This window comes from Panthera leo, chromosome D3 (genome assembly GCF_018350215.1).
Source record: "Panthera leo isolate Ple1 chromosome D3, P.leo_Ple1_pat1.1, whole genome shotgun sequence".
Taxonomy (NCBI): Eukaryota; Metazoa; Chordata; class Mammalia; order Carnivora; family Felidae; genus Panthera; species Panthera leo.
In genome coordinates, this window is record NC_056690.1 from 851,780 (window position 1) to 879,622 (window position 27,843).

General features: G+C 62.1%; 2 protein-coding genes, 1 long non-coding RNA gene and 1 pseudogene across 4 annotated transcripts; 1 reads left to right on the forward strand and 3 right to left on the reverse strand.

Annotated features, from left to right (window-relative positions):
• NOC4L (nucleolar complex associated 4 homolog) lies at window positions 1-26,858 on the reverse strand. Of its 2 annotated transcripts, XM_042911070.1 has the most exons (16): window positions 26,509-26,858; window positions 24,924-25,105; window positions 6,136-6,256; window positions 5,334-5,440; window positions 4,948-5,055; window positions 4,597-4,746; window positions 4,425-4,524; window positions 4,286-4,320; window positions 3,831-3,881; window positions 3,616-3,727; window positions 3,326-3,386; window positions 2,997-3,107; window positions 2,739-2,899; window positions 1,999-2,081; window positions 1,738-1,851; window positions 1-1,658 (listed from the first exon to the last, which is right to left on the reverse strand). In XM_042911070.1, the coding sequence occupies exons 2-16, from the start codon at window positions 24,933-24,935 to the stop codon at window positions 1,536-1,538; spliced, it is 1,449 nt and encodes a 482-aa protein (XP_042767004.1). In that variant the 5' UTR covers window positions 24,936-25,105; window positions 26,509-26,858; the 3' UTR covers window positions 1-1,535. The 2 variants fall into 2 exon arrangements, with proteins under 2 accessions (XP_042767004.1, XP_042767003.1); XM_042911069.1 differs by lacking the exons at window positions 24,924-25,105; window positions 26,509-26,858 and adding an exon at window positions 6,470-6,605.
• DDX51 (DEAD-box helicase 51) lies at window positions 6,749-13,526 on the forward strand. The gene is made up of 16 exons (XM_042911067.1): window positions 6,749-7,046; window positions 7,135-7,286; window positions 8,205-8,355; window positions 8,670-8,815; window positions 8,909-8,980; window positions 9,071-9,177; window positions 9,335-9,443; window positions 9,529-9,674; window positions 9,849-10,041; window positions 10,119-10,234; window positions 10,322-10,438; window positions 10,614-10,715; window positions 10,820-10,883; window positions 10,978-11,112; window positions 11,326-12,480; window positions 13,450-13,526. Exons 1-15 carry the CDS (start codon window positions 6,749-6,751, stop codon window positions 11,350-11,352), a joined length of 1,935 nt encoding a protein of 644 aa, XP_042767001.1. The 3' UTR covers window positions 11,353-12,480; window positions 13,450-13,526.
• On the reverse strand, window positions 21,821-24,909 carry LOC122203903. Its single transcript, XR_006195392.1, has 3 exons — window positions 24,709-24,909; window positions 22,279-22,380; window positions 21,821-21,911 (listed from the first exon to the last, which is right to left on the reverse strand). It is a non-coding gene; the product is annotated as an uncharacterized LOC122203903 (long non-coding RNA).
• Window positions 26,454-26,584, reverse strand: LOC122204320 (annotated as a pseudogene).
• Window positions 26,859-27,843: the final 985 nt, after the last annotated feature.

Sequence of the window (27,843 nt, forward strand, 5' to 3'; positions counted from 1 at the left end):
GAGAGTTCTGTAGTTTTACTTTAAAAAACAGGATGACATCTCTCTCAATCAGCGCGAGGCCGCAGCCCTTCTAGGGCTGCCCCCGGTGTCCCCGTGCCGGGGCTCAGCTGGGGCCGGGACGGCCTCGGACGTGCCGAACCCTGCCGGAAGCAGGCGGCTCAGGACCCCCGGGCCCTTCTACCACAGACGTGTATGCGCCCCTCCTCTGTGCCGGGTAAGTCCCGGGCCCCGGGGACCAGACGAGGACCAGGTCGTGACGAGCTTCCCTCGGTCTCCGGGAAGGGTGGCAGGGACCGTCCACGGGGCACCGACGGCAGCGGGGCCGTGAACAGGCGGCGCCCCACGTGCATGCCCGAAGCTGTTACCGACAGGATGCCGGGCAGAGGCTTCCCTGAGGCCTCCCTCGGCTTGGGGTCCGCAGGCAGGAGCAGAGAAGGCAGCGCAAAGGCCCGGGGGCAGAAGCGGACTTGAGATGGGGCCAGGACGGTACCACCAGGGGACGGGGCGCTAGCATCCCTGAAACCACACAGGTGTACGCAGAAGCAGCACCCCTTCACCCCTTACCCAGCGTCCCCACTAGGCACACAAGGGTCCTGGGCCACCGGGGCTGCTCCCTAGAGACCCAGGCGGCCAAACCACTGCCTGCTGCGACTCCGAGGGCTCCCGTGGGGGCGGGGAGGGGGGGCTCAGGCAAGAGGCTGCAGAACCAGGGACGCCCCCTCCCCGGCTCTGCACCCACACCTGCATCTCCGCCAGGCCCCCAAACCCACGGGAGCGGCTATCACTCACGTGACTCTCTCCCTAAACAAGACGCTTTTTAAGAGGAAGCTGGACTCACGCCGGAGGGGAACCAAGCTCGCCCGGCAGAAACGGGGCCTTGAAGAAAGAACCCGGAAACACAGCAAACGACCGGCCTGCAGCTGCCAGCACCCACGCCACTGGGGGGCCGCGACGTTCAGGTGGCTCCACCCGTAACTGCCCCTCGTGGGGCAGACACGCCCACTGCGCACCTGGGACCACAGGCACCACGGGACAAAGAGGTAGGTCCTCCTCAGCTCGACTGGGAACAGGTGGCTTGTGCTCCGTGCTGCCCACGACTAACCAGGACAGAGAACCCTCACTGTCGCTCCCAGGTCACAGTCCAGCTGCAGCAGGGAGGGGGATGTGGCCCAGACGCTCGGACGCAAGGGGCCCCGGGGTCACACAGGGCTGGCAGAAGCCACCGCCCAGTGCACCCAGAGCCCCGTGTGGCCGCAGCCCCCGACCCCCACCCTGGCCCCACGCCCACCCGGGCTCCGGCTAAGGGAGAGACTTCCGGAGGAGGGGAGAGGCGGGGGGCAGGCGTGGGGGGCCGCGGGTGGACACGAGGTGCCCTCCGTGCACGGCCGGCACTGTGACCGCCAGCCTGCAGACCCGGCCGCCGGAGCAGTCAGAAGACAGGCCGGCGCTCCCCAGACTCCGCCCCCCCACCCACGGCCCACCCCCATCTCTCTCCTACAAAACCACGGGTGGGGGCGGGGAGCGGGCGCTCAGGGTCAGCTGAGCGTGAAGTGCTGGGCGCAGAGATCGTCCTGCCGGCCCAGCAGCCCCTGCGCCGGGAGGAACTCCAGGGGCACCGACTCCTGGCCCCTCTTCTTCTTCAGGTCCCGCTCGAACACCTGCAAGGGACGGACAGGTGTTCCCACGCCGCACGTCCCCTGCACCCCAGCCGCCCAGGCCTCAGCCCCGCGCCCTCACCTCGAACGCCGTGAGCTCCAGCAGGGGTGCGATGCTGGTCTCAGGCACTGACAGCGCCTGGTTGATGACGCTGGCGGCCTGCGACACCTCAGGGTGGTAATGCCGCTGGAGGGTCTGGAGAGGCACGCGGGCCGTCACCACCCTCTCCCCAGGGCAGCCCGGGGACCCGGACGGCACCACACGGCGGGAACACGTCCAGTCACGGCAGCCCCTGGGGGAGCCGGGGGCGGGGCGGGGGGGGGGGGTGGACGCACAGCTCACCTGCAGCTCCCACAGCGAGCTCTCCAGGGCGCGGCTCTTGGCCGGGTCCTCCTCTGCAGGATCGTAGGGGTCGGCATCCAGCTCTAGAGCGAGACCCGGGCCCTGCTTCACAGCCTGCTCCTGAGTTCTGGCTGCTGGGGGCAGGCCCCCCACCCTCCTGGTTCCCCATCACTCCCCTGCCAGGTCTCTGAGCCCTCTCAGGTCCCCACGCCCCCCAGGATCCCCCCCGACTCCCGTCCCAGGGCCCCCCCACTCCCTCGGCCCCCCCCAGGGTTCCCCACTCCCCTCCCAGGTCCCCATGCCCCCCCAGGCTCCCCCACTCCCCTCCCAGGTTCCCACTCCCCTCCCAGGTCCCCAAGCCCCCCAGACACCCCCCCACTCCCCTCCCAGGTCCCCACTCCCCTCCCAGGTCCCCACAACCCCCAGGCTCCCCCCTCCTCCCCTCCCAGGTCCCCACGCCCCCCAGGCTCCCCCCCAACTCCCCTCCCAGGGCCCCCCACTCCCACAGCCTCCCCAACTCCCCTCCCAGGTCCCCACGCCCCCCAGGCTCCCCCCCACTCCCCTCCCAGGTCCCCAAGCCCGGACTCCCCCCCCCCCACTTCCCTCCCAGGTCCCCACGCCCTCCAGGCTCCCCCCCACTCCCCTCCCAGGTCCCCACTCCCCTCCCAGGTCCCCACGCCCCCCAGGCTCCCCCCCACTCCCCTCCCAGGTCCTCAAGCACCTCCCCCCCACGCGCTCACCGGGGCCCAGCGGGCGGTGCACCAGCACGCGGCAGGCGGGGTGTCGGCGCAGCAGGTTGCAGATGAAGGGCAGCACCATGAGCAAGGCCTCGGGGGGCGCCGTCAGCGCCAGGCGGGACAAGCGCTTGGCAAAGGCAGCCACCAGGTAGGCGGGCAGATGGCTGGGCGGGATGGTGAACGTGAGTGACCCCCAGTCGCCCAGACTCCCGGCCCCTGCTCTGAGTCTAAGCCCCTCCGCGTCCCCTCTCCGGCACTCACGAGGATGACAGGAAGAGGTCGGCCAGGTGGAAAAACCGGGCCCGGTACTTGACGTGGAAAACAGACGGGTCCAGGAGACCGTAGAGCTTCCGGTAGAAATCAGGGTACTCGCTGGGAGTGCAGGGGTGAGGAGTGGCACGCAAGCCAGGGGGGCGGGGGGGGAGGGGGACACGGAGTGAAAACACAGATCATGGCTCCCAGGGGCCCTGTCACGCCTCAACTTCCCCTAGGGCACCCCGGAAGACCCCCAGCCCAGGACAGGGAGAGGACACAGGAGGGGCAGACGCGCACGGCTAGACCCACAGGCAGGCGCCCAAATCGACACTCACAGGTTGTGCTTGTGAATCAGGATGAAAAGTCCGTTCAAGGCCAACAGGCTGATAGCGCCCCCTGCAGACCAACGTGCGGCTGAGAAGCCCCAACGCGGCCTGCTCCCCCCCACCCCCACCGGTGACTTCAACAGAGCAAGAGGTGCCCGGCTCCTCCGTCCCGCCAGGGAGGGGACGGGAGGGGACTCGGGCTCCAGCATGCACGTCCCCGACCGGCCAGGCCCTGACGAGGGCTGCTCCAGCCCCAGTTCCGGGAGCCCAGCACGCCGGGAGGGGAGCCCGGCACTCACCCACGTCGTAGGCGCGGGTAAGGAAGTCGATCATGAGGGTGGGCTGGGCCAGGTGGGGCAGGATGGCGTCGTGCATGATCACCAGCACCTTCTTGTACAGCCTGAGGGGCAGCTGGCGGGGAGGCAGCAGCGGTGGGTGCACCTGCCTCACCCCAAGACCCACGTGGGCCAGAGCGGCCCAGACCCGGGGGACCTGCCCCCCAGCCCGCCAGTACCTTGTGCTTGAGAAACACAAGCCACATCAGCTGGAAGGCCTTCTTGTGCTCCTGCGGGGGAGGGGGTGGGGGTGCCGTCAAGGCCGCACACAAGGCCCCCACCCCAGCCCCCGGACCCCGGAAGGGGAAACGGCACTCACGGCCTCCTTCCCGCCCTGCGTAAGAACTAGAAGCCCAGAACCGGAGAAGTTCCAGCAAAGCGAGAAGAAACGCACACCCGGAACACGGCCACAGAGGAGCCGGTGAGCAGCGCACCCAGGGCCGCACGCGGCAACGACACCGGCACCCAGGAGCCCGCTAAGAGCCTGGGAGCCAGGTACCGGCGGCCTCCACCCCACCCCCGTCCCCGTGAGGGAGCCTCGAGGCTGTCTGAGCCGGGAAAATTCTGGGTCCCACACGTGCTGCCTACGCGTGGAGAGGGCCCTGTCCCCAGAGCGCCCCCCGGAGCGTCTCACCTTCAGATGAGCGACCTTCCACTTGTGCGACAGCTCTGTAGGGAAGGCAGGGGTCAGAGGGCGTGCGGGAAAGAGGCGGCGGCTCACAGGGTGCCCCCGCCTGCCCCCCCCGCCCCCCCCCGCCCCCCGGGACGCTCACCAGCGTGTTTCACATAGAAGCTGGAGGAGCTGACCTCCTGGCAGGGGAGGCTCACGGCAGACAGCAGCGCGAAGGCGTTGTTCCAGAAAGCGGGCGGCACCTGCCGAAAGCCTGGCATCAGCTCGGGCGCGGCCCCTGCGCACCCCTCCCCCAGACACAGGACCCGGCTCACCTCGGGGTACCTGTCAGCCACCTGGCCCACGACACCCGTGGCCGCCTGCATCGTGTGGTAGCGGATGTCGTCGTGCTCTAGGTACTCCTGGAACCGGGACGCCAGCAGCGAGTGGTCCTCCTCCGGAGACAGCAGGCCTTCCACCACCGACTGCGGGCCGGCAGGGAGGTGAGGTCGGTGGGCCCACCCGGGGTGCCCGCCACACCCCACAGCCTCCCCCGCCCCCCGGGGTAAAGGGTGTGGCAGAAGCAGCATGTCCCGGAACCACCTGCAGCGAAGGCCCATCCCGGCTGTGCCCAGAGGTTTTTTGCTCCCCCCCCCCCCCCCCCCGCGACACCGTTGTGCCCCCACCTTGAAAAGCTGGCGAGGGAACAGGTAGTTGCCCTCCCACTTGGGTTTCTCCAGGGGATGTGCTCCCTCCAGCTGTACGAACTTCATGAGCGTGCTGAGAGCCAGCTCCTGGGGAAAGCGGGCGAGGGAGTGGCTGAGGTGCCCGGACCACACGTCACCTCCCCGGCACCTAAGTCTCAGTGCACCCAAGACAACGCTCCCCTACGCGCTGGGACACAGAACAACACCGGCCGCTAGGACACCCAGCAGACAGAAAACCAGACGTCCTCAGGTAAGCGCGGACACGCAGAAGCCTGCGGCCTCACCCCTGCCTGAGTGTGCGCAGCCTGGCGGCTGGGGGTGCAGGGAACGCGCAGGGTAGAGGCAAGGCCGACGACCTGACTCACCTTGACCTCAAAGGAGGGGTGAGCCAAAAGCTCCCGCAGGCGGTTACAGCAGCTGTGGTACCTGTGTCTCATCCATACCTTGTATTTCCGCGTCGCCCCCTGGGACCCTGAGGCAGAGCAGGGTGGTCAGACCACACACACCAGGCTGGACGCAGCTCTCCCCCCTCCGCTCTTTGCGCAGCCCCACCCGGAAGTGAACGGAAACGGGTCACCGTGGCCCCAGACCTGGTGCGGGGTGGGAAACCCTCCTCGCCTCACTTCACCCCAAGACCTACACAACCAGCGGTGGGAACGCGTAACCCCGACTGCCCACGTTAAACAGGATCAGATCCTACAAGTGATCCCAAAAAAACAAACAGGCGTCTGGGTGGCTCAGTCAGTTGAGTGCCCAACTCCTGATTTCAGCTCAGGTCGTGATCTCAACATTCATCAGTTCAAACCCCGCGTCCGGCTCTGCACTGATAACGTGGAGCCGGCTTAAAATTCCCTCTCTCCCCCTCTGTCTCTCTCTCTCTCTCTCTCTCAGTCCCTCCCCCACTCATGCTATCTCTTTCAAAATAAATAAAACAAAACAAAAACCCTGAAAAAGCACAGCACACTCAACCTTTGCTCTAAACAGACCACATACGGACTCTCCCACCCCAACTCTGAGTGCAATGGTCCCTCCCCACAGGGAGCCCCTGCTGTGCCCTTCCCCTGACCCGAGGTAAGGCCGTGTGAGGTCATCCCGTGTTGACAAAGTCTCCCTCCAGCCCTTCCAGAGACGAGGCCCTGGACCCGGCGCGCGCTGCGGGAGGCTCACCTGCCATGACCGTGTCCTCGGAGGGCAGCTGGCCCACAAACAGCTCTCCCCGCTCCAGCAGGGCCCCGAATAGGCGGCTGCACGCGCGCACCGCTTCCTGGGTCTCCTCCGGGTCCTCCGACTGCAGGGACACGGAGGTCGCAGGGGGCCGGCCCTCCCTCCTCACTCAGGGCCGCGACGCTACCCTCCCACCGGACACCCCCTCCCCGACCTGGGAGCCCCGCGAGACGGGAGCGGACGCCCGGGAAAGCCCGGAATCCCGCCGCGGCCCGCGTGCGCGCCCCCTGCCAGGCCTCCGACCCGGGACCGGCCGCGGCGCCCCGCGCGCCCCCACCTGCAGCACGGCCAGGATGTCGAACACGGCGTTGGCCTCGCGGCGACTCGCCAGCACCGCCTCCAGCAGGCGGCCCAGCGCCCGGCGCGCGCCCCCGGGGCTGGGGTCCCGCTCCATGCCGCCGCCGCCGCCCCACGCGGCACGCACGGACTCTCAAGCCGCCGTCCGGCGCGCCCCTGACGTCACCGCCCCGCGCCGAGGCCTCCCGCACGACGTCCCCGCCCCGCGCCTCTGGCGTCATCGCCGCGCGTCTGGCCGAGAGGCGTGCGGCCGGCCGGCATGGCGCTCTTCCACGTCGCGCGGTACGCGGGCCCCGAGGCGGCCGGGCCGGAGGCCGGGGCGGACGGCCGGGCGCGCGCGCTGCTGGAGCGGCTGCAGTGCCGGGCCCGAGAGCGGCAGCGGCGGAAGCAGCCGCAGCAGCAGGAGCCCGCGGGGGCCGCGCAGAACTCGGAGGCGGCGGGGCGGCGGCGGCGGCGGCCGCGCAGAGCGCGGAGGCGCGAGTGCGGCGGGCCGCCGGGGAGCCCGCAGGCGCCGCGGGGGAAGCGGCGGAAAGTGGACGGCGAGGACGCGGACGCAGGTGGGGCCGGGCCGGGCGGGGACGGGGGTCCCGGGTCCGCGGGGGGTGGGGGGCTGACGCGCCGCCCCTGTCCGCTTCTGCCGCGCAGGGAGCGGCGAGGAGGCGCCCGGGGAGAGCAGCGAGAGCGCCCAGGCCGCGGGGCCGCCGGGGGACTCGGGAGAACGGCCTCCCGAAGAGGCCTCGGGACCTCCAGCCCACGCCCTGCTGCTCGGGGGCTTTGAGAGAAGCAGGGCGCCAAAGGTGAGCGGCCCGGGGTGGGAAGGAAAGTCTTCCACGGCTTTGCTGCGGCCGGGAGTCGGGGTCTGGCGGCTGTCGCGGATCCAGCCCGTGTTGGGGTAGCTCCGAGGGTCGCGCCTGTTCAGCAAGCGAACGGCTTGGACTTCAGTGGTCTGTCCTGCAGTTTTCTTCTTGGTGCCTGGAGTTCTATGTCAGCTCAGAATTTTGCTTGTGATTATAATAAAGTTAAGAGTGAAACTTGCAGGTAAACGTTTTAAATGGGTTTCTGGGTTGCATCACAGCAGTGTTTTAAAACATATTCTCTTAGTTGGTGGGCGTATCTAAGGAATAACTATCTTAGTGCAAGCTTTCAAGAAGCAGCTAGTAGGTTACAGAGCTCTTGGGTGATGGTGATTACCAAGAAGGAAACGGTAGGTTTGCCAGGGTGCGCGGGGGAGCATTTGTGTCAGTGCCAGTGTGGAAGTGCACCTTGACTTGTGATCGGAAGACAGGGGCAGCCTGGGTAAGGTGGACCTGAGAAAGCAGGGCAAAGGCCCTGAGGCAGCAGTGAGCTGTGGCATGTAAAACGAGGTTTGTATGGTTAAGGCTCAGGCAGCGATAGGAGGTTGGGGGCAGGTGAGTGCGGGTCACGGAGGGCTTTGCAGGCCAGGCTCAGGGTGTGGACGTTACCGCGGGTGTGAGAGGAAGCTCCCCCGGTGACCTTGCTCAGGGGAGAGGTACTTTCTGGTGTGCGTTGCTTAATTCCTTTAGAGGTGGCGTGGGGGTGGGGAGATGCCAGGAGACGCGTTAGAAGGCTCGTGGGGCCTGCCTTGCTGTGGCCTCTTCGGTTTGAGTGTCTCGAGTCCTTAGTTTCCGCTGGTCTTGTTCCCCTAACCCCGCGGGCCCTGGAGTCTTCATTTGGCCCCTTTCTCTTTACGGTAGGTCCAGCCTTTCCTGCCCTCGTGGTTGGCTGAGCCAAGCTGTGTCGGAAAGAGCGTCACCGAAGATTCGGTGCCTATCGAGGACATCCCTGCCGTCCATCCTGACATGCAGAAGAAGCTGCGGGCACATGGCATCTCCTCCTACTTTCCAGGTGCTCGGGGTGGGGGGAGGGGGAGGTGCCTTCAAGAGCCTCCTCGCCCAGAGTCACCAGAGCCGTAGTGGCAAGGCCGTGGCACAGCAGCTGACAACACGGGCCCTGGGCAGGGCCAGCATCAAGCGTGGTCTGGGATTCGGGCATCTTTGGCCGCCCGGGCCTGGCAGTCCCTAGAGGCTCTGGTGTCGTCCTCGAGTGAGAACAGCCCAGCCTGGAAGTCATAGATGGGGGATAAGTCTCCTTTGGGCCTCGGTGCCTTGCCGATTCTGGTGGTTCCGGCACAAATGTTCCTGTTGTCCCTCCTTGTCCAGTCCAGGCCGCGGTGATTCCCGCTCTCCTGGAGAGCACAGCTAACGGGTTTCTGGTGGCCAGAGGCGGCTACCGGCCCAGCGACCTTTGCGTGTCTGCCCCAACGGGCAGCGGGAAGACCCTGGCCTTCGTCATCCCCGTGGTACAGGTGAGCGTGAGGACCGCCGTCCTCGGAGAGGGGCTCGGCCGACAGGGAACCGGCTCTGCTGAGGCCGGTGGCTGTCCCCACCCCACCCCACAGGCCCTGCTGTGTCGTGCCGTGTGCCAGGTCCGAGCCTTGGTCGTGCTGCCCACCAAGGAGCTGGCCCAGCAGGTATGTGCACCCCACGCTCTGAAGTCAGACTCGGGGTCCTTGTCACTGTGGTGCTCCGTACCAGGTCGGTGACGGCCGCTCCTTCCCCAGGTGAGCAAAGTGTTCAACGTCTACACGGACGCCACTCCTCTGCGTGTCGCCCTGATCACTGGGCAGAAATCGCTGGTCAAGGAGCAGGAGAGTCTTGTTCAGAGGACGTAGGTCTTGATGGGTCGTGGGCCCCTTGGGGAGCAGGGAGCGGCCGCATCGTAGCCGTCCGGCCCCCGTGAGAACAGAAAGCCTGGCTGTCTGCGGGTCTCCCCTGTGTTGGGGGTCGGCGTGGGGGCTTCTGCTGAGCCGCTCTCCGCTCCACAGAGCAGACGGCTTCCGCTGCTTGGCTGACGTGGTGGTGGCCACCCCTGGCCGCCTGGTGGACCACATCGACCAGACCCCGGGGTTCAGCCTCCGGCATCTCCGCTTCCTGGTACGTCGGGCGCCTAGAGGGAGGCCCGGGCTCGGAGCCGACACTGACCTCGGCCACCAGACTCCAGGCGTCCTGCTTCTCCTAGGTCATCGACGAGGCCGACCGGATGATCGACAGCATGCACCAGTCCTGGCTGCCCCGGGTGGTGGAGGCGGCCTTCCCGAGCGATAGCGCCAAGGACCCCTGTGCTCTGCTCCAGAGGAGTTGGCTCCGGGCCACCACTGCCGCCAGGTACACGCAGCGAACTCTGCCCTGAGCTTGGTGGGGCCACCCTGAGCGTGGGTCCCGTCGCGGTTCCCCTCTGTCTCCCGGACCCGCTCTGCCTTGGCGTGTCCCGGGCGGCCAGGTTCAGCAGGTGTGCCGGCCGGGCCAAGGTCGCCGGCCCACCGCCTGCTCTCGTTCCAGCACCTGCTGCCCTCAGATGCCGCTGCAGAAGCTGCTCTTCTCGGCCACCCTGACACAGAACCCTGAGAAGCTGCAGCAGCTGGGCCTCCACCAGCCCCGGCTCTTCTCCACAGGGCTGGCACGCGGGGGCCCCAAAGACGCGGATGCGGACGGGGACTCGGGCGGGAAGTACACCTTCCCCGCAGGGCTCTCGGTGAGCAGGGCGCACGGGGCGGGGAGGGGGCGCACGACGGTGCTTGGGGCGGGGCCAACCCCGTGCCGTCCCCGCAGCATTGCTACGTCCCCTGCAGCCTCCGCACGAAGCCGCTGGTCATCCTGCACCTGATCCTGGAGATGAACTTTTCCAGGGTCCTCTGCTTTACCAACTCCCGTGAGAACTCACACAGGTGAGGTCCGAGGGGAGCAGAGGGGAGCAGAGGGGAGGCGGGTTCCGGGCCCTGCCCACCTGTCTCCCTCCCGCCTCTCCCGCCCAGGCTCTTCCTGCTAGTCCAGGCTTTCGGAGGTGTGACGGCAGCCGAGTTCTCCTCCCGCTGCGGGCCCGGCCAGAGAAAGGTGGTCTTGAAGCAGTTCGAGCAGGGCAAGATCCGGCTGTGAGTACCCGGAAGGAAGGGAGCAGACGCTCACGGCGGGTCCCGGCCTGGGCCGTCCGGGGCGTACTTCCCCAAAGGAAGCTCCCCTCTGGAGTCGGTGGTGGCGTCCCCCGCAGGGCCGGAGGGAGAGGGGCCCCCGGCCTCGGGCGGGGTCTGAGCCCCTCGCGCTTCCCAGCCTCATCAGCACAGACGCCACGGCTCGAGGCATCGACGTGCAGGGTGTGCAGCTGGTCGTCAACTACGACGCCCCCCAGTACCTGCGGACCTACGTGCACCGGTGAGGCCTGTCCCGTGGCCTTGGAGGGAAGGGCCCCGGAGAGAAGCCACCGTCCCGGGGCACCCCTGGGGGCCAGCACTCGAGGTGGTCGTGCTCGGTTTCAGGGTCGGGAGAACCGCCCGCGCGGGAAGAACCGGACAGGCCTTCACGCTGCTGCTCAAGGTGCAGGTGAGTCTGCGGGGCGCTTGCCGGGGGATGGGTGGGGAGGGCTCGGCCGGTGGCCGAGGGGAGGCTGAGACCCCTTCCCGTCGTTGGCCTGCAGGAGAGGAGGTTCCTCCGGATGCTGGCCGAGGCGGGGGCACCGGAGCTGGCGCGGCACGACGTCCCCGGCGAACTCCTGAGGCCGCTGGTCCCTCGCTACGAGGAGGCCTTGTCCCAGCTGGAGCAGGCCGTCAAGGTGAGGGGCCGTGGCGTTCTCGCGACACGCATCTGACAACGTGTGCGAGAGCGAGGGAGGGGGCGGGAGGGCGGGAAGGGGGCCGGGTCCAGAACCGCACTTCCTGAGCAAGCATCCGGAGGTGCTGCGTCTCAGGGTTGGGGCGCCAGGGCGGGGCCGCGGACGGGGGCGGGGGGCCGGCACCGTGCGAGTCTCTACCTCTCCCCTCCACAGGAAGAGCGAAGACAGAAGGCGGCCTAGATGCGCTCAGAGGACGCTGCAGAGCAGCCCCTTCCCACCCTGTGCCACCTGCTGGGCTTAGCCACCTCCTTCCTGGAAAATTCTGAGCACCGCCTGCCGCGTATGTGAACAGAAGACAGGTTTCTCGGATTTCCAAGGAAGCGACCGGCCGAGAGGGCGCTTGTCCCCCCGCCCGCTGCCGCCTTGTGCCCGGCCCCAGGACAGTCCCTGCAGCAGGCCTGGCTCCGGGCCCAGGGTGAGGGTCTGGGGGAGGCTCGGTGGCCTCTGTGCACGGTGCTCTCTGGAAGCAGGGCTTAGTAGGACCGTTCCCGCGGTCCAGAGCTGGCAGGGCGGCCTCAGGGGTCTAGCCTCGAGCCACTTGGGTCCCCATGGTGCCCGCCATCCCGCGTCACACAGGTTGCCCTGCGTCCCGCACTGGCACCTGGCTCGGGGGCTGGCTGGCGTGTGACGTCTCCTGGCGCCGTCCCAGCGTGGCGTGCCTGCATCCCCGTGGCGTCGGCGTGGACCAGACCACACGCGCTTTCCCGTCAGTCACCACGCGGGAGCGGGGTAAGCCCGTCGCGCCACGACGTTCTGTTGCTTCAGAAGCGCTGACCCGCTGCTGTGCCAAGGGTTTGTTTCCACGGTTCGTTTGCCGAAATTAAAACAACCTTACAAACCAGGGTCGGGCTGTAGTCCTTTGTTCTGAAGCAATCAGCAGGGTAACCGGAGCACAGGCTGGGCTGCGTGGCTGCCCACGGGGGGCGTGTGGCAGGGGTAGGAAGCACTCAAGCTGGGAATCTCCAGCTAAACGCGTCGTACCCCTTAGAGACAAAAACCAGCGTCCTCCACGCAGAACTAGCTTACGCGTCTGTACGTGCTGCACACGGCACCCCCGGCACGAGCCAGAGATGCCAGAGACGCCAGGGCGCAGGTGCTCAGGGCCAGGAGGGGCCTGTGAGCCCCGTGTGTTCTCACTCTGCGCCAGGGACCCGCTGAGCCGGCTGAGGCCTCGCCCACGGCCGGAGCCGGATGGCGCTCGACATCCACCCTGGGGCACCGCCACCACGGGCACCGGAACCGCCTGCGTGGCGGCGAGACCGATGGTCCGAATCACCTGATGGCTCTCGCTTCCCCGAGGACGGACGGGTGAGCCGCCCGTGGGCCGGAGCCAGCCTCGCCGATGGGGGCTTCTTCCTGGGCCTCCTCGTGGACAGACCCCTGACTCCAGGGAAACGAGGCCAGGCTGGCTCAGGAGACCTCTCCCCGGGGGCTCGTCTCCCACCCGCAGGGTGTCTCTTCCTTCACACAGTGAGGCTCGCGCCTGCTGCCCAATTTCACGTTCGTCTGTACCTAATAGTGGGTGGACCGGGCACTAGGGAAGGGACGTAAGTCACGCTCTTGGCTCGGGAGACGCGGACGTGGCCAACAGATGACGCTTGGGCACAGACGGGGCTCCGCACGAACCGCCACCTCCCATCAGAACTCGGGAAGGAGGCTGTCACCGGATCCTCAACCATTTTGTGTGGTTGCATCGTTGATTTTGGAGACAGCACGAGTGGGGGAGGGGCAGAGAGGGAGGGGGGGAAAAGAGAGAATCCCAAGCAGGCTCCACGCTGTCAGCACAGAGCCCAACACGGGGCCCAAACCCACGAACCACGAGATCGTGCCCTAAGCCGAAACCAAGAGTCAGGCGCTTAACCGACTGAGCCCTCCAGGCACCTGTTTCGCTGTTTTAAATGACCCACTGACTGAAAGATAAGCATCACTTCATCCTCGAGTGCAATCCTAACGTACAGTATTTAAGGGTAAGGAGTGTGAGTGGATACATTCCCACTCTGCAGACGGAGGACCAGAGGGGCCACGTCGCGCTGGTCCAGCGGGTGTTTTCGAGCCTCACTGGGTCCTCAGTGTGGCGTCCTCCCCCAAGGCCTCTGATGGGGGCGGGGGGAGATGCCGTTCTGACCCACGGCCACGTTTCTGGGTCAGAAGCTTTTCGATCTCTGTGAAATAAGTGGTTGTGTGATCTCAAGACGCGATGAGTTTCACTGTGATTAATCTGGGACCTGTCACTTTCCCGGCAATAGGACGAAGATTTGTGCATTTCTCTGTCTTTAGCCACGCGTGCTCTAAGAAGAGGTATGCTTCCGTCGGTCACAGCACACAAGGGGCCACGGACACCGAGTGACCGGCAGGAAGTGTGGATGTGGCTCTCAGCTGTCGCTTCCCCGTGGACTTGCACACGGTGCCCCGTGTAACCGCCGCTTCTCTCTACGTCCGCAGCCCCTGACACAGACCCACGTCCCTGTCCCAGGCCAGAAAGCTCCACCCGTGTCTGCACGGGACGTCCCCGCGCCTTTAGAAGGCCACATGTCTGGCTATCAGACTTCCCCGGGAAACGCTGTACCTGCACCTGTGACAGCCGCAGTCGGCGCGCGTAGATGCCGCGTGCGGGTGGCAGGTGACCGCACCCTGACTGGGCGGGCCACACAGCCAGTGGGCGAGGTGCAGCCACAGCGAGGTATTTAGGGGCGGGGACAAGGCACATAGATACCAGCCCAGCGTGAGCGACCTGGTGGCCATAGGTGACCTGAAGTCTCCTCGAGACCTGCGGCTGAGTAGTGACGAGTTTGTGGCAAGTTCTCCCCGTGGGCTGCCTCCACCAGGAAGCCTGAAGGGCCCGGAGGCCCCAGCGTAAGCCCGTGCGCCGCGGTCCGCGGTCCGGGAGCGTGTCGGCAGGTGCCTGGGTCCGGCAGACACTGCTGGCCGGGCAGGACACGAGGCGCCTTGCTCAGGCCTCCCCCTCCCACGGGACGTCCCCGAGGGCCCACACTTCTCCGTCCCGGGGGCCTTGCTGTTGTGAAAGGCTAAGGATCCGCACCGGGTTTGCGGCTTCGGGGGCTGCTGGTGATGCCGGGGGCCCAGCGCCCGGGAGACCAGCTCCGTCCACCAGCCCCGGGCGTCTCCGGGGCTCCGATGGGTCTGGACGCCGGGGTGAAGGCCCCCGGACGCTGCACGCTGGGGACCGGGCGCCCAGAGAAGCTCCGCCTTGACCGCGGGCGGACGTCAGGCTCCGGAGCCCGGGCTCAGCCTCTGCCCCGAGCACGCCCTGCACGTCTGCTTCGGGAGCAAATAACCTACGGGACACACTTGACACCCAAGAGGAGAGACCTCCCTACCTTCCGGCGCCTCCGAAGCCTGCAGCCTCACCCGACCCAACGCACGAGACAAACGTGATTTTCGGGAACGTCCTCGGCCACGACTCGGCACTCCTGATGCAGCAGGAAGTACACGCGGCCCCGCGGCCCGGCCCGGTCCCGGGGCGCTCTCCTCTCCGCAGGTCGTGGGGCCCGGGCGGCGTGCCTCTGAGAGGTTTGTACCCTCTGCGTGGACACTGTGACACGGGAGCCGTGTTCCAGCCCCGTGCGACTGTCCCAGGGACCTGCTCTGAGCAGCGGCAGCCGTGATGCTGCAGATGGAGGCCGAATGCTCGCGGAATCCTCCAGAAGCCTGTCTGCTCACACCCCCAGCACACACACCTCCGTTCGCCCCAGGGTCTCTGCACCGGTCGTTTGCGTCACAAATGCTGCCGGACCTTCTTAAACGTTGCGTCTTTAAATAATTTTCTTTGGGTCTACCCAGATCTGTTACCTAAAGCTCACGTGTAGTTCATTCACTGTCTTGTACCTTCCTTAACCCCGAATGTATGAAAAATCTCCTGTTAAGTGTTTTCTCAAATTTGTTCCTTCAATTGAACTTTAAAGCCCTTTAATAAAGCATGTCTGTCTGGCTGCTGCAAATTCCGCTCTTCATTAAAGTCCACGAGGCACACGCGCGTCCGGCCTCCCAGCCCCGGGCCACGTTCCCATCCAGTCTCGAACAATCCTAGAGGAACCGCACAACCCGGACGCAGCCTTGGCTCCACAGCAGGACCGGCCCGAGGTCCACCCTGTGTGACTGAGTCCACGTTCAAGATGCTTTCTCCGGCAGGTTCTCTCAGGAGGCGCCGCGACAGGTCTCATCATTGTTTCGTGCCTCCTTCCGATGAGTTTGCCTTGGCTTCACTACCAAAATGTCATTTCGTGAATAGTCTCCTGGAACACGCCCGAAGGATTCACTAAGAATTGAATACAAACTACACGCCCGACCTTCACAAAGGGGATTTGTTTGCCCTGGAATAGTCTTCTAATGCGTTTTCAATTTCTGCTTAAGATTACAAATTCTCAGGACAGATGTAAGCCAATTTCTGGATAACCAGTTGCTGTAAGAGGCTCCCGAGAAACCCCAAAACCCTAACGAAAAGCAGGACGCTCCCAGACCACAGACTTCACACCCTGTGTGGCGTCACCTGCACGTCATGATGACCGTCAGCCCTAACCTTCCTACGCTCTGTGCTTGCTGTCGCTGACCAGACACAGGCGAGCCTCACGATCGGGGAGCCTGCCCCCCACCGTGTGCCGTGGACCTTGGGGGAGGGGGGGTGCCTCCCAGGGCCAGCCTGTGCTGTTGTCGGTCCCCGCCCCGCAGGCACTGCCAGCCACTTCCCTCGCGCTTGCTGAAGGGGTGCCACACCCCTGTCCCCGCGGGCAGAGGAGGGAGAGCGACCGTCGGTCAGCAAGAACACTCGGGACCCCGTGACACCACCAGCCAGGAGCGCCACACCCAGCCACAGCGCACGTGGAGCCCTCGCTGAGGCAGACTACAGTCCCAGCCGTCAAAGAAACTTTAAAAATTGAAATCATACGAAGTATGTTTTGATCATGAGTAGGTTTTAGCATTTGAATATTTGAAAGTAAGTATTAAACTCTTTAAAGCACAGAAAACCTTTGACAAAAATTAACGTATTGGAAATATGTGTCTCTACACAAAGAGATCGTATCTACAATATCACCATAGATGTAGGGACAAGGTCGTACTTCAGCGCCATCGAGAAACAAACAAATCTTCTCAGGAGGTAAAATCCCAGATTACTCTACTCAAGGCACGTGTTCTCATAGTGAAATCTTAGCAAAAGAGATCTACTCAGCAGTATCCCAAAGCTGATAAAAACAGTCGTATCACACCTATGTAACGCCAGCGTGACAGCATCCCTCCAGAGCGTAACCTCTTTTCTTCTAGCTTTGTTTACAATGTTACAAACGTAGTGTGCAGATACTTAAAACAGTGTCAGTGTATGAGAGGGCACATAAATGCACGCAGAGAGCGCAGTGTTCAGTGCAGAGTCCCGCGAGCACACACTCACAGAGCTCCCTCGCCGCCGATAGCAAATAAGGTCGCGGTTGGGCGTCCGACTTCAGCTCGGGTCGTGGTCTCATGGTTCGTGAGTTCGAGCCCCGCCTTGGGCTCTGCGCCGACCTGTGCAGAGCCTGCTTGGGATTCTCTATCTGCCCCTCCCCCTACTAGTGTCCTCTCTCTATCTCAAAATAAATAAAGTTAAAAAGAAAAAAGAAGGTCGTTCTATACCCTGAGATGCACTGGAGGGAGGGCGGTATTCAGATGCACACCCTGACTGCGGTGATATTTTGGTTTGTTCATTTATTTTAATGTTTACTTTTAGGAGAGAGTGTGAGCAGGGGAGGGGCAGAGCGAGAGAGAGACACAGAATCGGAAGCAGGCTCCAGGCTCGGAGCTGTCAGCACAGAGCCCGACGCGGGGCTCGAACCCACGAACCGTGAGATCATGACCTGAGATGTTCAGAGGTTAACCCACTGAGCCCCCCAGGCGCCCTGATACTTAGGTGTAAATGCCAGCTTCTCCTCCAACTCTCCGCATGACCCGGGATAAATCACTTAAAAACTGAGTGCAGTTTTCACTTTGTTTGATTAGGGGATCAGAAGGACAACCTTGACGTTATTTCGAAATCTCCGAGATTCTAACCCCCCAGCTTCTATTTCCTGACTGAGTGCACTGGCGATCCCGTGTCTGGACTTGCACAGCCGCGGCCCGGCTCTCTCTGTGTCCCCAGGACAGGCGCCCCGCGCTCCTCGTACGGGATGCGGTGTGTGCATTTGTGCTGGCTCCCCGGCCAGCGGGCGTGCCCCCACCTGCCCCACACCAAGTGCTCCGGCCCCAGCGACTGTCCTCACCAGACTCACCTCTGCAATTGGGACTTATTCTGAACATGGGGCACATTAAGGAACTAACTCCTCGAAGGTAAAGCTAAGCACATCTTTTCTGTCCAAGTAGCAAAGAATCATCACGAGCCCCTGAAGCCTCTGCGCCCCTCCCTACCTCACCCCTGCTCCCAGGCTTAAACGTGACCACAAGTGCCATAGGGCAGAGCACCGAGCAGAAATATGGAGCAGAGAGGAGGCAGCAGGGAGAAGGGAACAGGGGCCGGGGAGCCAAGCCCGGAGGGGCTGGAGAGACAGGAGAGAGGGGCGTCTGGAGTCACCTCCTTGCCTTTGGACCTGAGCTGGCTGGTGACCACCAGCTAGGTGCACAGGTCGACTTTTCAGAAGATCTCTTCTGCCCCAGTTGGGCAGAGTGAAGAAACGCAAACATTTCCAGACCTCTCCAAACAGCTTCATCAAACTGCCCGGCCCGCCGCGAGCCTTCTCCTACAGCTTTATCTGCTCTGTAGTTTTGTCCTGGGAGCGTCTGGGGGCCGGGCCACCGCGGTGGCGTCCTGAGCTCTGGGGACCGAGGCTGCCCGTCCGCACGGGGAGCTGAGCGTGGACCAGACAAAGTGGCCGGCGGGGGCCGCGTCCAGGAAGTAGCCGGTTTGCTCATGACATCAGCCAACTCTGCTGCTCGGACAGCTCACTGTGCTTCCTGTTCTGCTAGAAGCTTCCACCAAAGGCTGCCCCGTGGCCCTAAACATTTGACTGCTTGATAACGAAAACTTTCACCAATGAGATCTACCCTGGAAGACACACGGATCTTCAGCACAAGCAGGGGGCAGTGTGGCCCGATGGCGGGGGCGGGGCGGTGACGACCGGCTCTGTATGCGCCACTGGGGCCCGGGGCCAGGTCTGTCCTCCACGCCGGGGCCACAGCGGCGTTCTGCACCGGAGGCCCCGTGGACGGGTCGTGCTGCTGCTGGCTGTCCTGTCCGGCACATCCGTCCTGGAGCTGCAGCCACAGGGCCGGGCCGTGAGCACCGGGTGACATGAGCCATCACAGGAAACACGCCGTGTGACCCCACCTTTACGAGGTGTCCGGGGTCACCCGCTTCACAGAGACAGGAAGTGGGAATGTGGGCACCAGGGACTGGAGGGGGCAGGGGTGCTCAGTGGGGACAGGGCTCCAGTGTGGGAGACGGAACGTTCCGGAGACGGAACGTTCCGGAGACGGGTGGCGGGGACGGCTGCACAACAGTGTGGGTGTGCTTCCTGCCCCAGCTGTGCACTTGAAACCGGTAAAGAAAAAAATTTGAATTCTTCTATGACACGATCACATATTTTTAAAAAAGTCCTTTCTGCAGCGCTTGTTCCAATTCCAAAAGCTCTCAAGGTAGCCAATTTAAAAGATTTTATTTTACCTTCACAACAACAACAGGTAATTTCTAGAAGCGGGGTGCCTAACCTCTGCCCGTGGCCGACCGTGGGGTCTGCCCCACAGCTCTGCCGTCCCCCCAGCCCGCTCCCTGCCTCCCACATCAGTGTGTCACCGTCCCCAGGGCAGCCTCCTCGCGCTCAGTGACCCCCCCCCCCCCCACGCATCTCTGTTCTCTGCCACCACGCGGCCCTCCCGTCCAGGCGGCCAAACCATCCACAGCTCCCGTGTGTCTTCCCCGCTGCGCCTCTGTGGATGGGCACTGATCCCGGAAGGCGCCCCCAGCCTCCCGGGGGACCTGGCTCACACACCGGCCAGCGGCTTGCTGGGCAACGCCAGGGCTGAGCTGAGCGCCCGACCGACCTCACGGCACCCAACCCGCAAAGCAAACTCCGGAAGCGGTGTGCCCACAGCCAGAGCGGAGGGTTCTGGAGCCGCACCCCTACCTCACAGCACACTGACACCACGTGAACTGCGGAAACAGCATTAGAAACATCGTTCTAGAGAAAATAAGAATGCTTCCACGTGGAGAGAGGTAGGAAAGTACACAAGGATTCTCGTCAGTCTGGCTTTTAACCGACCACAGGATACACTCTAAGCACGAGCATCACGAGCCGGCACACGTGGCCCAGGAAACAAACGAGGCACAAAGGCACCACTGCCAAAACCCAGTTCGCGTCTGGCAGAGTCTGGAGCAGCCCCAGTCCCGCCGCCTGCCGGGGGCCGTCAGCACCAGCCTCGGGGAGCAGCTCCGGAAGTCCCCCAGCGCTGGAGGCCCATCCCCAGGTGGCTGGCCACCTGCCGTGGTCTCAGGAGGCTCTGTGTCACCCGTGCCAATCACAGCACAAGACGGCCGGCCAGGCTCCGGCTTCGATGCTCACGCTGTCGTCAGAAGCGCGGGCTGCTGTGATGACAGAGCGGTGGCCGGGCGGGGAGCCCATGCCCGTCTAGACGACAGCCCCTGGGAGGAGCCTCCGTTAGAGCAGACCTGCCGTGGCCTGGGTGCCTGTCACGGAACGGTCCGACTCCCCAGCCCGCGGGTATGACAGGGGAGCGGGAGCCGGCCGCAGGTTTGCTCGGTGGGTGCGCTGACCGACGCAGAGCTGGGCGCCAGTGCCCGGGCCCCCCCGGCCGGCCCAGGTAGTGCCACTCTGCGTGCTCGTGTGGCCTTCCAGAAAACGTGTTCATCGCATCTGTCGCTGCAGCACACCCACGGGCCGAAGTGATCAGGATGGTGTTAAACCGACGCCCTGTCAGTAAGAACGAACAGGTTCCGATTATCCCCGAAACAGGGCGCCCTGGCCCCAGCCCGCAGGAGTCACCTGTCCACACCTGATGAACTGAAGAGGAGAAAAGCCCCGTCTGCTTCCTGCGGGTGAGCCGGGGCACCCCTGTTAGCACCGGGGGGGAGTCGCACGCCCAGGTCCTGGGGCCCCTGGGTGTGCGGTTACAAGACCGTTCAAGGGGAACGTGTGCTGACACATTTCATACGGACTCCCAGGGACCTCTGCCTACGGTCACGTCCACGTCTGTGACAAAGAACCAGACTTCACAGCTTGGATCTACCAGCCGATGGAGTACAAATTTCAGAAAAACTCCACATTAGCTTCTGAACTTGCCAAAAAGGACAAAAAACTCTTATCGTTGGTTTTGTGACTGTTGATCGTTTGCTGAAGACCGACGCACCGGGCGAGGCTTTAGAAGCAGCGTCTGCACAAGAACCGTCGCTATCCGCCAACAAGTGTGAAGGTAAAACGTCAAAAATACTGATGTTGGGGCGCCTGGGGCTTCGGTCGGTTGAGCACTGACTTCGGCTCAGGTCGTGATCTCGTGGTTCACGAGTTCAAGCCCCACGTCGGGCTCTGGGCTGATGGCTCGGAGCCTGGAGCCTGTTTCAGATTCTGTGTCTCCCTCTCTCTCTGCCCCTCCCCCACTCACGCTGTCAAAAATAAACAAACATTACCAAAAAAAAAACCCCACAAAACCTGATGTCAACACCGAGTCTGGTGCTTAGAAAAGCAGAGTAAAACACGAGAGCATCACAAATGTTTTGGAAACAAATAAAGCTCCAGTTTTTCACACACGGTCATCCAAGATCTGAAAAGACAGGGCAGAGGGTCTGAAGGCAGAGACGAGCCCTTTCTCGCGCACAGACAACTTGGCGATTCGTGAATAGCAGAAGAAAAGTCCACAGAAAGTGAGGGATCTGGGTTTTATAACCCCCCCGCCCGTGGCCCCTGCGGTCCCCGGCCGAGTCCTGGGTTGAACACAAACCGGCTGCAGAGGGTCTCCCGACAGCAGGGAAGCTGCACAAAGCTGCCAGGCGCTGAGAGCCCTGTTGTTGTGCAAGGAAAACACCCTGTTGGGAGCCGTGCGTACGGTGCTCAGGACGGAGCCTCTGTGACCGGACTCTGGAAAGAGGTGAGACACAGAGATACAAGGAGAGGCGGGTCGACAGGCAGGATGGGGATGCCTGATAGATGATGGACAGATGGATTACTTGTATCTAAGGGGGGGGGGAGAGAAAGAGAGAGAGAGAGAGAGAGAGAGAGAGAATGAACCCTGACACGGGGCTCGATCCCATGACCCTGGGATCGTGACCTGAGCCAAAATCAAGAGTCAGGTGCTCAACCGACTGTGCCAACCAGGCACCCCCAAAATTTACTTCTTTTTTAAAAAGCAGACAAAGGGGGAAGAGAGAGAAGGAAAATCTATCACAAAGAGGGGACGGTCACAGAAAAAGCATAACAAGGCAAAAGCATCAGATGAGCAAATGAGGATGAAAACCATTCAGGCTGCAAGGTCGACAGACGGGGGCTGACACATGGGAGACACCCCTCCCCCCCCCGCCCCACTGCAGCAGGAAAAGAGAACCTGACTCACCCCACGGAGTGCCCTCCAGACGCCCCGTTTCACCTCAGAGCACGGACTCCTGGAAAGCACCGGGCTTCAGCGGACCCCCGATCTGAGCAGGGGCAGGCTGGGGGGGGGGGAGGGGGGCGCCGAGAAGCACCTGTTGCTGCTGGGATGAAAAGCAGCAGAAAGACTTGGTGGAAGCTGGGTTGCTATAGCAACGGGAGCACCTGGGGGGGAAATGTGGGAAGGGAAGGGAGGGGGAAAAGGGGAAAAGAGAGTTTCTCAAAGTTGAGCAAAACCTGCATTTCACACCCAGACGGCGGGACCTCACTGAAGAGGAGACAGAAGTGAGTTGCCACCTGGTGGTTTCGGGGGACACGCTGCTCTGGAACAACAGGGGGCTGCAGAGACGGAAAGCCCGCCCTGGAGCTGTGCTGCGGCCCTGCTGGGAGCCAGGCAGGCTCACCCGCGGGCACCCTCACCGCAGTCACCCGAGTGTGCCCACGGGGCAGCGGGGGGGGGGGGGGGGGGGCCACGCGTGCACACACACTGCAAGTGTCCACGCCTCGGAAGCACATCGTGACCTGAGCGAACCTGCGTGTCTGACACAGCGTACTTCTCAGAGTCAGGCAAACGGAAGAGTCTTTCCAGAGCAATTAACCGCTTCTTGTCCGGGGTCTTCGCACGGAACGCACCCTGGAAAGCAAATTAGCCCCGAGTCCAACAGCACTTCACGCGGGGAAGTACAAGAACAGAACCCGCTTCGTGTGGCTGAGGACGCCTGGAAGGCGAAGAATTACCAACAAGCGAACATCATCCTAAATAAAAAAAAGCCCTGGGCCGTGGTATTTATCAGCACCCTGGCACGGGCGCTGAAGGCTGTCACCCCTGCCCCAGCGACCGACCGAGGAGCAGGCCTTGAGGCCGAGCGCATGCAGCGGGGACGGAGGCCTCGAGGGCACCTGCCCACGCCAGGGGGCCGCGTGCTGCCGCCGTGAGCTGAGCACCGGGATGGGTCCGCACAACTCGTCGCCCCAAATCTAGAACGGACACTTCACCAGAGAAAGATGTGTGGGTGGGGCCTGGGAGGGCGAGGAGACACTGACCCGGCGGGTCCCGAGGACGTGCCCGAACCGACCTCACAGCGCGGCAGGGCAGCGGGGGAGCCGGGCCCTCGGACGCCGCTGCTCAGAATGTGCGACAGGGACGCCCACGCTGGGAGACGGTCCGGCACTTTGTTTCCAAGTTAAACACAAACCCACACCGACCACAGGACCCAACTGGAAGACAGCAGGTGCCATACAGAGTCTCATGGCGAGAAACCCACAAAATGTGCATCTGTATGGATATAAAAACTGCTTTAAGAAATGAGTAAATGGAGCCCAGCAGACACGAATGGAACAGTATGCTGTCCTCAGAGGGGAGGGAGGCCCCAAATTTAAGAGACTAGCATGTCAGGAAACTCACTAACTTTATCGCCCATTTTAAAGCTAAAAACCACTAGATGACAAAATGATAGTTTATAAAATCAGCAGCCAGTCCTAAAAAAAATTCGCAATAACACGTATGCCCACGAAACACTGTTTAAGCCAGCTCCCCAAGCTCCACAGCGAGTACGTTACTCTTGACGCACAGACACTAGTTCCGCTAAACTGGGAGCGCAGCAACCGTGCGGGTCTCACCCTCTCATCCAACACTCGGCAGAGGCTTCCGCAGTGAGGAAAAGGAAAAAACTGAACAACGGGGGACTGAAACTATCATTATTTGCACATGCTATGATTGTATGCTTACAAGACCTAAGAGATCAAAAATTATAAAAATAACAGAATTTGGAGGCGCCTGGCTGGCTCCGCGGGAGGAGTGTGTAGCTCCTGATCTTGGGGTCGTGCATTCGGGCCCCACATTTGGCGTAAAGATTAATTAAATAAATAAACTTAAAAAAACCGGGCGCCTGGGTGGCTCAGTCGGTTAAGCGTCCAACTTCGGCTCAGGTCACGATCTTGCGGTTTGTGGGTTCGAGCCCCGCGTCAGGCTCTGTGCTGACAGCTCAGAGCCTGGAGCCTGCTTCAGATTCTGTGTCTCCCTCTCTCTGTCTCTCTCTCTCTTTCTCTCAAAAATAAATAAACATTAAAAAAAGGAGGAGGAACGCCTAAGTGGCTCAGTTGGTTGAAGGTCTGACGCTTCATTTTGGCTCAGGTGATGATCCCAGATTCATGGGATTGGGCTCTGCACTGAGTGCGGAGCCCGCTTGGGATTCTCTCTCTCTTTCTCTCTCCCTCTCTCTCTCTCTGCCTCTCCCTCTGCCCCTCCCTTGTTCTCTATCTCAAAATAAACAAATAAATAAAAATAACAGAATTTGGTAAAGTGCTTGGGATCAAGAGAAACACAGAAACATCAATAGCTTTTTTTCTATGTCAGCAACAGACCATAGAAAGGGAACTGATAAAACATCCTGTTGAAAAGGAAAGGAAAGGAAAGGAAAGGAAAGGAAAGGAAAGGAAAGGAAAGAAAATGGAAAGAGAAGGAAAGGAAAGGAAAAGAAAAAAAAAAGAAAAAAGAAAAAAGAAAAGGAAGGGAAGGGAAGAAAGGAAGGAAGAAGGAGCGGGGAAGGAAGGAAGGAAGGAAGGAAGGAAGGAAGGAAGGAAGGAAGAAGTGAGGGAGGAAGGAAGAAGTGAGGGAGGAAGGAAGGGAGGGAGGGAGGGAGGGGTGGAGAGGGAGAAGGGAAGGGAGGAGGGAGGGAGAGACGAGGGAGAACCTTTATTAAAATAACATTTAGGAAACTATTTCTATAATCCTGAGATGGTGAAAACTTTCTTAGTAAACCTGGGTTTCTTGGGAGACTCCAATGCCATAAAGGAAAAAACTACATAAAGGTGCTCTAAACAAAGTAACAAGGCAAAAAAAAAAAAAAAAAAAAAAAAAGCTAGGGGGAAAATACATGCATCATTTTATTAATGGCTGCAAAGGGCAATATTTCTAATACACAAGGAGCTCCTACAAATTAGTAAAGAAACAAAACCTCACCAGCAGGCAGAGGAGAATACTGGGACGTTAACCAGCGACCAGGGAAAAGCAGGAACGGCAGCAGCGGGATGCCCTTCACCCTTTGGATGGCAAAGAGCGCAGCAGATAGGAGGTAAAGGGTCCCCTCCCGCACCGCGCACGGGAATGTCAACCGCTGTGACTTTCCGGGAGATACCGTGTCAATACCAACTAACGTAAGATCTAAGTATGCTTACCCTGTGACCCATGGTCCCAGCGCAGCTGCCGCTGACGGGATCCCGTCCACGAGAGACTGGCGTGGCCCCGGCCAGGCCCCAGATGAAACCCCGCCAGCGGGGACTGAGTGAGAAGGACGGTGCCCCCTTGCCGTGGACTGCTGTTTATCCATGTCCTGACTTGGACAGACGTCACACACCTACTGCTAAGTAAGAAGAAAAAGCAGGGGAGGAGGTGGGAGGATGGGGCAGGACAGAGCACAGGGAGGAACCCTGATTTTTCCGTGTTGCTTGGAATCTTGTTATGAGGACGTGTTTCACAACATTTAAAATCTCACTTAAAAATATGCTCCATCAGGGGTGCCTGGGTGGCTCAGTCGGCTAAACGTCTGACTTCGGCTCAGGTCATGATCTCACGGCTTGTGGGTTCGAGCCCCGCGTCGGGCTCTGGGCTGACAGCTCGGAGCCTCGACCCTGCTTTGGATTCTGTGCCTCCCTCTCTCGCTCTGCCCCTCCCCTGCTCATGCTTGCTCTGTCTCTCTAAGAACAAATACATAAAATAAAATAAAATATGCTTCATTCTAAGACACACACACAAAATGACTTTGGCAAATCAAAGTTGAGATTAAAAGTAGTTAAAAAAGAATCCAGAAATGCACGTATCACTTCTGGGGCAGCTGCAGTGAGACACGCGGGTAACGCAGCCGGGCTGCTCTTCTGCTGCAAGGAAGCTGAGCACAGGCCTTCCGCACTCGCCGCCCACAGTGGGAGGCGCCACAGCCCTTGGGGACCAACAACCACCTTAAAGCACTTTGTTCTCCTGGTTGAATGTGGGGTACCTCACAGTGCTTAAGGGGTCGTTCCTGAAAATCACGATCAAACTGTTACAATGGCCATTTCTATTTCAGTTTTGGTATTACGATTGGGTCACTTGGGTTTGTATCCACAGCCCCAGGTGTGCGGACAGTCTCGCCCAGAAGTACCCGGCATCCCATTATCTTTCCTGTATTTGTTTGTTTGTTTGTTTTTTACGTAGGCCTCATACCTACGCGAGGAGCCCAACGAGGTGCTTGAACTCGTGACCCTGAGACCGGGACCTGAGCTGAGATCAAGAGTCCAGTTGCTTAACTGAGCCACCCAGGCGCCCCTGTTACCTATCTTTACGGGGAAAATTCTATTGGGTCTGTGCCTGTGATGTGAACGCTGGATGGAGACTCATAATATAAAGGAACAAAGCGCACGGCTCTCAGCCTCGCAGGGCACAGAAAGGCGTGTGCGACAGCGCGCAAGCAGTGCTGGGACCCCAGGGACCCCGGGAAAGCAGGTCGGGTGTGAGGCCCTAGGGTCCTGCCCGGCGGGAGGGTGACCCCCGGGAGCGCTCTGACCCGCGGGAGCGTGGGAGCGTGGTCTGGAGCCCCCGCAGTGCGCCCCCTTGCGCACCGGACACCCGGCCCCTGGAGCACCGAGAGGGGCACGCGAGCCTCCCGCCGCGCCCGCTCTCTGAGGAAGGACGGTTCACGCGGCCCCTGGGCCAAAGCGTTTTTCCTTCTTCAGGGAGGGCGCGAACCGGTCCCCACGACCGCAGATTATGGGTCGAGTTTCCCACCTTCGGGAAAACCGCAGTGGACAAGGCTCGCCGCGGAAAACCGCCTTCGTGACCACGGCATCCCCCGGGTGGGCCCAGTGGGCAGGACAGGCCCCAAGACAGCCGGTGGCCCCGGGAGGGAGGGGCGCAGTCACGGGGAGGGGATCGTCACCGGGGCGGGGGTCACCGCCACGGGAGGGGGCGTCACCCGAGGGGGTCGCCACCACGGGAGGGGTCGCCACCAGGACGGAGTCGCCACCAAGGGAGGGGGCGTCACCGGGGCGGGGTTAACACCACGGGTAGGAAGCGTCACCGCGGCGCGGACTACCGGCGGGGGACGAGAGCGCGGAGACAGCGGCAGCGGCCCGGACCAGGGGACGAAACCCAACGTGCCGGCCGGCCCAGTGCGCAGGCGCAGCACGGGCCAATCGGAGTGGGCGGGGCGAAAGCGAGGACCGCCCCCCCCCCCGGGAAGGGGCGGGGCCTGCGCGGCTCACATCCGGCTCCTGCGCGCTCCTCTTCCTCCGGTCTCCCTCGGTCCCCGTGCCGGTGCTGGTCAGTTCGCGAGCCGGAGCTTGCAGCCCTCGTCACGTGCTCCCGGCCATCCAGCCAGCCCATCCTCAGGTCACTGTCTGCCACAGACCACGCACGTCTCGTCCCTGCCCTAGGGGACGTGGGCGGGGGCGGTCATACGGCAGTGGCCGGAGCCCAGTCAGAAGAGGAGGCCGGGCAGCGGAGGAAAGGAGGGGCGCTCCAGTGCCTGCTTTCTCGACTGGGGCGAGGCGCCTCAGCCTGGGGTGCGGAGGTCCCCGAGCACAGCTTTTGCTCTAGGGCAACGTCTGGCGTGTCCCGGCTTCGCTTCTGAAGCCTTGACTGACGTCTCCGCTGCAGACTGGGTGAGCTCCAGCATTGCAAATCCAGAGGTCTGCCGCTCAGCATGGTCACGTCTGGCCTGCTAGAAGGCCACCTCCTTTTCTGTTTTGCACACGGCTATAGCTCTGGGCAGAGACAACAAACTGCGTGTAGTATGCACTCAATAGACATCATCTGATTAAACCAGTAATTCACCCATCCCACTCATTGATTTTGATTTTCTTGAAGGAAAGAGCCAAGTTGTTGATCATTAAAAAAAACAAAACAAAACTTCCACCATTGTAGCAGGATTCTCGCACAGAGAGTCGTGACTCAGGCTTTTCTTTCCGGGAAGCAACTTTATTGGTGTCGGCACCCCAGCTGGGTTCATACCCGGAGAACTGAGCCCTGAACGCCACATGTGGTCTTTTATGCATTTTCGATTTGTCTCTCATCTATGGGTAACATACGGACATACAGTCTGATGGGGTGGTCTCATGTTAT

Coding starts and splice junctions, on each gene's coding strand:
- DDX51 (XM_042911067.1), top strand. CDS start 6,749: ATGGCGCTCTTCCACGTCGCGCGGTACGCGGGCCCCGAGGCGGCCGGG. Junction 8,981..9,070: donor CCAAGGAGCTGGCCCAGCAG/GTATGTGCACCC, acceptor CTCCTTCCCCAG/GTGAGCAAAGTGTTCAACGT. Junction 9,444..9,528: donor TCCGGCATCTCCGCTTCCTG/GTACGTCGGGCG, acceptor TGCTTCTCCTAG/GTCATCGACGAGGCCGACCG.
- NOC4L (XM_042911069.1), bottom strand. CDS start 6,586: ATGGAGCGGGACCCCAGCCCCGGGGGCGCGCGCCGGGCGCTGGGCCGC. Junction 4,525..4,596: donor TGGCTGACAGGTACCCCGAG/GTGAGCCGGGTC, acceptor GGCTTTCGGCAG/GTGCCGCCCGCTTTCTGGAA. Junction 1,852..1,998: donor GCTCGCTGTGGGAGCTGCAG/GTGAGCTGTGCG, acceptor GTGCCTCTCCAG/ACCCTCCAGCGGCATTACCA.